We start from the raw sequence: 9602 nt of genomic DNA on the forward strand, positions 1-9602 counted from the left end.
ACTGATTAGTTAACTTAATCTCCCATCCACAACCTGAAATCTACATTGTCATCAATGTAAAAGAATAAGCATGCAATGCACATGGGACAACGAAAGTAAAAGAGAAGTGATGGAAAGATAATACCTAGACGAAGTTAAGCGGCTTTTTCCCAAAGAGATTTCAGCATGAAGGCGGCTTGGCACAAGAGTTAATCTAACAAAAGAAAACCATCCTAAAGCAACTTAAAAAGCAAACTAACATAACGACATCAAGCAAACTATCCTAGTCCTATGAAAATAGGGAAAAAGCTACTCAATCATGCCGCATGGTTTCTCTTCTGGCCAGTATCGTGATAAATTTCTCAGTAGGTTCATCAACAAAATTATCCAAAAGCTTTTTTTGTAATAGGCTTGGATGCCCTGAAGCATGAATGTCCAGAGAAACTTATGTACCTCAGCAAAGATTTACCGTTGATTCGCCTGAGGTATCTAAAGTATATATGATTCACCTGTGTCAGAAAAAGTTTCAAAGTTAGTTTCTCATGGTGAATCAGAGACTACAGGTAAATAAAATTCAGAAAAATTTTCAAGAAGTGATATAGTCTCAACACATTCCGAAGTTCCAGACTTCGGTTCAATTCTCAGCTCCTCCTTTAATGGTAAGCGTTCAAGATTTATGGAGGGAAGGTTTTTAGAGTAAGGGTTCCCTCGGTCCGTGACAACCATCGAGGTATTATTTTACAAGGCATCAACTATTTCTTTTATCATGGGATCATTTGAATCTGCAAAGTGTGCCAAGTAATTATCCAAAGAGATGAGAAATTCAGCTGAGAGTGACGCGTTTTCCATGTTGAAGCCTGTGATGATCTGTCTAAGGATTTCATCGTCTCTAAAAGTGGATGGACACATGCTTTCTTGCTCTTGCCTTGCATAGACAGATTAAAAATCATTAGGGGAAGCATTAATGTGAATGCTTTGTTCATTGAAACTACTCAGTCGAGGCATTGAATCGTCAAACGTGTACAGTTCAGATGATGACCTCAACTGGGTGGTTTCAAATTCCAGAGTCTTATCGAGCAATTCGTCCCTCTCCCGAATCATATCATCATTCAATTCAGGGGAGTGGTCCAAACATATCTTATAAGAGTTAGAATGGTCGGTTGTAAGGGGCTCATCCTCCACATTTAAATCAGGCATGTTAGATGAGTGGAGTAGATCCTTATGACCGATCACTTCGTGTACTTCTTGGTCACTGATATGAACCATACTTGAGATTGATTTCAGAGGAATTTGGGCTAAACATTCATGATTGTCATCCCAATACGCATCATCGTCTAATTCCGTGCAGTGCACACTTGGGATGAGATCGCTTTCCTCACGTTCTAGTTCTAGTTCTGGTTATTTTTCAGAGTACGTACAAGGTTCAGTCCCCGTGGATTCGACCTCGGTCTGACCGAGTTTATTACTACATCACAACCCTATACTTGGGGTGTGAACAAGTTTTTGGCGCCGTTGCTAGGGACTAACGGTTACGCTTTTCAGAAATTAACTAGTTTTAGAATTAGGTTAAGATTATGATTCTCTAACTTTAGGATTAGGTTCTTATATATTCTTCTCATTTTTAGAAACTAACCTAACTTTCTTGTTTTGTAGGATTCTGAGTTAGACTCTCTAAAGTGGTAACCTCTATCTTTTTTTTTTTTTACTTTTTCTGTTTTTAGGTTTAGGGTTTTATTTGATTTTTAGAAACTTTCTAATTTTAGGTTTTCTTTTGTTTTTAGAACTTACTTTCTATCTTTAGGTTTATAGGAAATTTATAACTTTATAAACTAATTTCTTTTGTTTTCTCTTACAGGATCTTAACATAGGCACTCCAACCTGCTAACTTCCTTCTAACTTCTCCTCATTTTACTTTCCATACTGCTGTAGGATTTTTATTTTATTTTCTTTTAGGAGTAGACTAGAGATATGGTTTCACCATGGAAGAGTGGGTACGTCATTATGTTGAGATAGATAAGAGATATTGGGGAGGAACGTTTAATGATTCTTATGGAATTCGACCTATATCTCGAGATTTTTCTCAAACCATCATCGAGAACAACTTGGAATACTATACTCCATCGGTTAATAAGTCCTTACGCGACCATAATTATGGGGGTGAGGACTATTATCAACGATCGTATTCTCCCACTTATGATCCATATGACTATAACCAGTGGAAACATCAAAATTGGGACAATGAACCAACAACATGTTATAATGATTATTCTCTTGGATACCCTACCTTTGAAATCCAACTAGAAACGATCCAAGAGGATTCATTTCAGTGTAATATGACTTGTCTTGCGGAAATTAGAAAAACGTTGGAAGCGCCTAATTCGCGCCTCGATAAGATAGAGGAAGCTCGTTCATCCCAACCATAATCCAATCCAGAAATACAATGCGACAAAAGTGATCCTAACTCGTTTTTAAAGAACTCTGGAATTTTGAATGAAAAGTTAAATTATGTTAATGAGCATATGGTTCAATTTTCCAAAGAGTCGATCTCGATGATGGTCCAAAGGAATGATCAAGAGACGTGGGTGTCTTTCAAATATATATGATGATAGTGACACACTTCACTCACATGATACACATGATTTAAATGATGAGGGAGAGGTTAGTTTTGTGAAATTAGTAAGACTTGTTGTTCACCATCGTCCCATGGGCATGGTAGGGTGACGGAATCCTTCTTAACTTTCACAATTCTCTTATGATTGGTTGTGGGTTTTGTAAATTGTTGTTGTTTGCCATAGTCTCCTGGGCATGGTTAGGTGATAGGATCACTTCCAGATCTTCACCACTCTTATCTATTGATGATTAGATCTATGAGAAGTTCAGAGATCTGACAAATCTCTTCCAATTGGATGAAGATGGGACTCGAAGTCAGGAAGAAACATACTTAAAGCTATCGCAGATCCATTGTAATTTAAGTCACAACAAACCATTAAAAACTAAAAGTATACTTTCATAATTAAACTAGAATCCAAAAGAGTTCAACAAAATATGAATCAAAACCAAGCAAACATCCCAATCACGCTACAAGCTTCACCTCTTAGCCCTAGCTAAGAGGTTTAGCCGATCATAGACATGGTCAGGCTATCTCTTAGAAAATATAAAAGAAAGGAATAAGAAAGAAGAAAACTCAGTCGGCTGCACTCCACGTCTTATTCTCTCTCTCCTCCTCACGTCCTTGATGCCTCCACGGCTGCCCGGATCCACACGTCTAAGGGATCAAAAGATAACCTCCCCACGTTGCCCTCTCTCTTCTTTATATAGCCAACAAGAGGCTTGGTCGGTTGGAGTCGGTGTGCACTCGTACGCACGTTGCATGCGCAGCGATAGCGGAAGAACTGCGTGTGGTCTGCTGTTAATGATGATGACTGATCAGTTGTCGGGATCTGAATCATTCTGACTACTTGGTGGTGGTCAGACGTCCCCTGGGATCAGTTTGGACGACCAAGATCATTGGACCAATCCTGGCCATGGACACAGAATGGCCTAGATCATCCGGACGTTCGTAACGCATGTTACATCCGTTGAAATTGCGCTGGAGTGCTTGGTGGGCTCATGATTGGTATCAGTGGAAAAAATCACTCCATCCATTGAATTCGTGGAGAAAAACCAGTCGAGAAGGAGTGGTTTTTATTGGATTTTGGTGTGGTCCACCATATAAAATCAACTCACCGTTCATCCTGCGTTTTCCATTAATATATGCGTGTACACGTGCATGGGGCTAAAAGGTGACCTTAGCTGGGGCGTGGACCCCCCTTGGAACATATGGACGGCTCGGATCATCCATTTAGATGATGGGTGGGCCCCACTACTCAAACCCAGCGGAACCATGTCCGTCCGCTGTTGCTAGTGCGGAAGGAGTTGGGTCAACTGACTTTGACCAGGATTCCCAGTCCAGTGCGGCTCGCATGCGGACGTGCTGTGTACACGCACGTCGCACGTGGGGTCCACTGTGATGCGTGTGAAAAATCCGCTTCGTCCATCCATTTTTTCACCCTATTTAAGGGGTTGAGACCAAATTTGAACTATATCCAGATATCAGGTGGGGCCCAAATTGAAGATTTATGAGCTGATATGTCCGTTGGGCCAATTCCACAAGGATCCAATGTCTGAAATTTGATGTATATGGTTAATTTATGGTCCTTAGGCCATATATAAAATTTTGAGCCGAACAGATGGCTAGAACCCTATGATCTTGCATGTTGGACGATTTCAATGCCCATTTAAACATGTGTGGCCTGGTTTTCTCGAATCTCTAGCTTGTAATTTTCTTCAATCTCGGTCCCCTGGGGTCCATCCCTTGCCTTGGTGACTTCAGAGCATCAAATCCACACTCATAAATTCACCTTGTTACACAAACACGGTTAAAATAAGGCATTAAACAGTATCATGTTCGTAAAAGCAGGTAATAACTGGGGTCTAATATGCAATATTTGACCCTCAACACATTATCGCCCAGTACACTATATCTGATACTCCAAAGCAGAATGGTGTGGCTGAAAGGCGTAATCGCACCCTTATGGATATGGTGCAAAGCATAATTAACAATTCGACATTGTCAGAATCCCTTTGGGGTGATGCAATCAAAATCGCAGTTCATATTCTTAACAGGGTCCCCAGCAAAGCAGTAAGCAACACCCATTTTGAGTTGTGGAATGGGAGAAAACCAAGTCTCCAATATTTACATATTTGGGGTTGTCCTGCTGAGGCCAAAATTTATAACCCGCATGAAAAGAAACTTGATCCTATAACCGTAAGTTGTTTCTTCATAGGATATCAAGAAAGATCAAAGAGCTATCGAAATCAAAGGGATATCGATTTTACTGTCATTCCCACTCTATCAGGATTGTTGAGACTGGGAATGCCAGATTCATTGAGGACACTGAAAACAGTAGGAGCACGAATATTAGAAACTTTGTATTTGAGGAAGAAATGACTATGACTCCAGTCACAGTCACTAAAGATCATGTGGATACAAATGTTGTAGACAACCCTGCAATCATTGTAAAATACCACAATGAACCTCAAATACAACCCATTTGTGAGGAAAATAAGAACCACACCCAAGAGGCTGAACTATTAAGAAGATCCGAAAGAGAGAGAAGACATGTAAATCGAGATGATTACATCGTAAACTTATAAGAGCACGACTTTGACATAGAGATGGAGAGGATGCTGAATCATTTACACAAGTTAAAAAAGTGTTGATCCTTCTTGTTGGATTAATGTCATGAAAGATGAGTTAAAATCCATGAGGGATAATAAAGTATGAGATCTTGTTGAATTACCTGCTGGAATAAGGCCGATTGGTTGTAAATGGATATTTAAAACCAAGCGGGACTCTAAGGGTAATGTCAAAAGATATAAAGCTAGACTTGTTGGCAAGGGTTTTAACCAACGTGAGAGCATTGACTTTAAGGAGACTTTTTCACCAGTATCTAAGAAAGACTTATTTAGGATTATAATGGCTCTGGTAGTTCATATGGACTTAGAGTTACATCAGATGGATGTAAAGACAGCATTTCTCAATAGAGATCTAAATGAGAATGTATAATGTTACATCCGAAGGCTTTATAGCCAATAGCTCAGAACATTTGATTTGTAAACTAAAGAAATCCATCTATGGGTTGAAACAGACATCGCATCAGTGGTACCTAAAGTTTCATGAAGTAATTTTCTCGTATGGTTTTGTAGAAAATACTGTAGATGAATGTATCTATATTAAAATTGGTGAGAGTGAGTTCATTATGATGATTTTGTATATTGATGACATTCTGTTGGCTAGCAGTGATATCAGGATGTTGAGCGACACCAAGAAATTCTTATTTCAAAGATTTAAAATGAAAGATCTTTGTGACGCCTCTTATGTGATTGACATTGAAATTCGCCATGACAGATCACATGGACTGCTCAGCCTGTCACAGAGGGACTATATTACTAGAGTACTCGAAAGGTATGACATGTAAAACTGTGCTTCCGGATAGTTGCCCATTGTGAAGGGCGACAAATTTGGCTTATTCCAGTGTCCAAAGAATGATTTGTAGAAGAATCGAATGAAAGAATTCCCTTAAGCATCAGTAGTATGGAGCATCATGTATGCTCAAGTTTGTAGGCAACCGCATATTCACTGGAGTGTTGGGGAGATACCTATTTAATCAAGGAATACAACATTGGATAGCTACAAAGAAAGTGCTACAATACCTACAAAGAACGAAGGACTTCAGACTCATATACAGAAGATCTGATCGATTGGAGTTGATTGGATATTCAGACGCAGACTTCGCTGGCTACGTTGACACTAAGAAGTCAACCTCAGGATATATCTTCACGATGGTTGGAGGAGTTGTGTCTTGGAAAAGCGTGAAATAGTCTACCATAGCCTCGTCCACCACGGAAGCTGAATTTATTGCCTGTTACAAGGTATCTAATCAGGCATTATGGTTACAAAGTTTCTTCTCAAGTTTGTGAGTACTGGAGTATATCCTGAAACCATTGAGAATATTTTACAATAATTCAGCTGTTATTTCCTTCTCTAGCAATAATAAACATTCATCATGGTCGAGGCATATCGACATCAAATATCTTGTTGTAAAAGAAATAGTTCAGAATCATCAGGTGTTTATGGAGTTCATCGGCACTAAGCAGATGATTGCAAATCCGCTCACTAAAGAGCTCCCTATCACGTTATTTCAGGAGCATGTGACATCCAAGGGAGTCATTGATCCCACAAATGTTTTTAGTTAGTGGGAGCTTGAGCGTACTTTGTTTTTCACAGACATTTAGAGATCTCATTTTATACAATTTGATGATTTTGAAATAAAGTTTTATTTCTGCTTCTCACTTAGTATGCGTAATCTAAATTCGCGTAAGAAGAACTAAACTTATGTCTCATTGGAGACGTTTGAAAGCTTCAAGACCTCTTAAGGATAGGCATACATTATTACACTAAGTGTGTAATCCTTATACCACATTTCCTAGTTACTGATATATGTCATTAAGATTGAAAGTACTTGCGATTGTGCTTAGCCTCACTTCGCCTAAATTAAAAGTTGTGACGACTACCGCGATTCGATACTAGTAGTCTTAATGGACCAGATTGAATAGCATTACATATATTGTCCAACAATTTCATTGGTTAACTATTTAGATGTTTTCTTAAAATCAAAACTTGTTTTCAAAAGTATTTTTACATGTTAATCATTAACGTTGCTCAATGTGGCCCAAGTGGGAGAATGTAAGAACTCTATAAGGTGAGCCTTATTGATCAATGGTCTAAATTGACCTGATAGTTGGACTATATGATCGGTTAAATCAGTGGACCTCACTTCATTGTGATTTACGCAGAGTATCTGCGAAAGAATGCGTAATGGGTGGAGTGCTATAACCTGATACGCAGGGCTGTTTGTGTTTGACTGGGATAAGCAAGTGTGGAGCTGTGGGAGAGAGTTGTGATGGGATTCAAACTCTCATCCTCACAGAACCTATATATAAGAGAGTTGGGTCTCCGATCCTACATCACACGGTAGAGGCTTAAGTCCCATCTATTGTTCTACAAAAGGAGAGGAAGATCTTAGTATTAGTTTTCTAGTATTCTACTTCTTCTATGGCATCTCAGTTAAGTAAGTCATCTAAACCTCAGATCTCTATATCCTATGCACAGCCAGATCTCTGGGATTTCTGCATTAGGCTAATATAACAATTACAAGAGATAGATTTTTACTGAACAAGCCTTGAATCTACTCTACAAACCCTAGCTATGCTCTTGAACTCTTAGGAATGAATTAGAAAGCCCTAAAACATTGTCTCTCCTCCCAAATTCCAATTACACCCAATATATAAAATATCATAAACAAAATATGAACCAAATCTCGCACTTACACAGTTCTGTGCATGATCAATGGGACCTTCGATGACATCAAGTAACAATACCAAAACATTCCAATAACAAAAATGGATTTTTCAGATTTTTTTGTTGGCATCGAGCACATGTTGATGGCATCTACGTCTACTTGATGGAATCAAATAGTCAGTCAGTGGCATCAACAAACTGTGTTATTGAGAAATTTAAAACATCAACAAAACCATGAAGTGGCCCCACGGTGCATGCCTCACCCGATAATCTGTTACCCGGAGCCTAGCCTAATCAATTCCCGCTTCAGGGGAGCTCCCACCTTTCTTTGGATTTAAAAATAAAAAATAAAAATCCAAGATAATTGGATACATGGTATTGCAACCTATTCTGTATAACCACCATCCCATTGTCTAGGGCACGTTTGGTTGCTTCAGATATAATGATATTTCATGATTTAGCAATCTTATTCAGTCCAAATTTCACGAAATTTGATGCAACCAAACACACCCTTAAACAAAACTACAACGGTAATTATGCAATCATGACGACAATAATATTTCAGTTACAACAAAATCATTGATGGCTACCTACGGCTACAGCGGCGGCAATGAGTTATATACACTATGAAGATTGAAACCAAGAAAGGAAGAATACTGAGACATGAGATCTTCGATGTCTTCTTCGTTGCTGCCACCCATCCTCGCCACAATTTTCAAAGGGAGGGACCCACGGCAAATGGGACACGTCCCATGACGATATCCGATCCATTGATCCAAGCAAGCTCGATGGAAGAGATGCTCACATCTCAGCTCTCTAATCTCTTCTCCTTCTTCAATCTTATTTAGACATACAACACATTCTTCTTGTTCATCAGACTCCGGCCCACAGGCCCTGAAGTGGACCACGTTGAGTTCTTCATCAGTTGCTGGCACAATCTGGTCACCGACCGCAGGCATCTCCTGATCAGATGGTTCGAACTGGGGCCCATGAAACGGCGAATCAGATCGCCACGTGAAGTGGGCCGTTGCCAGGAGACGGAAAATGAACGATGCGGATTGGTGGGCGAATTTCGGGGAGAGGACTAAAATGCTAAGGAAAATGAAGAGAAGGGGAAAGAGAAGTTGGGAAATTGAGAGTGCTGGGATTTCCATTGCTTGAAGAATCAAAAGGTGGGAAGCGGATTGGCTGGTGTACCTCACACCAGCTATATAGCTGCTGTAGGTACTTGTCTTGCGAAGACGAGCACTGACGCTCCACGAACTCCGAGTTGTACAAACGGTTCAAAAGAGATCAAAGTTACATAGCCCCACAATGATGTATTTATTATATCTACACCGTTCATATATTTTTAGAGATCAATTTAGAGTATTATCCAAAAAACGAATCATATCCAAAGATCATCTGGACCACACCACAATAGCAGACGAGATAATATTTTCACCGTTAAACAATTCGTAGGGCCTCCATAATGTTTATTTTCCATCCATCATGTTCATGAAGTCAAAAATACCTGAATGAAGAGATAAAACAAATTTTATAGTGATCCAAAACTTTTGTTACACAAAAAAGGGTTTCAATGGTAGACATTCAATCCCTCACTGCTTTTTGCAGTGTGGTCAACCTGATGGTTAGATCTGTCTTATTTTTCGTCTCAAGCCTTAAGACAAGCTCGCCAAATGGATGGACGGTTTGGATATAACACACACCTCAATATCAA

At 39.4% G+C, this 9602-nt stretch overlaps 1 protein-coding gene across 1 annotated transcript; it reads right to left on the reverse strand.

Moving 5' to 3' along the window:
* Positions 1 to 8478: 8478 nt before the first annotated feature.
* On the reverse strand, positions 8479 to 9036 carry LOC131228060 (E3 ubiquitin-protein ligase RHA2A-like). Its single transcript, XM_058223890.1, has one exon. It carries the CDS (start codon positions 9034 to 9036, stop codon positions 8479 to 8481), a length of 558 nt encoding a protein of 185 aa, XP_058079873.1.
* Positions 9037 to 9602: the final 566 nt, after the last annotated feature.

Source organism: Magnolia sinica, chromosome 15 (assembly GCF_029962835.1).
Source record: "Magnolia sinica isolate HGM2019 chromosome 15, MsV1, whole genome shotgun sequence".
Lineage (NCBI taxonomy): Eukaryota > Viridiplantae > Streptophyta > Magnoliopsida > Magnoliales > Magnoliaceae > Magnolia > Magnolia sinica.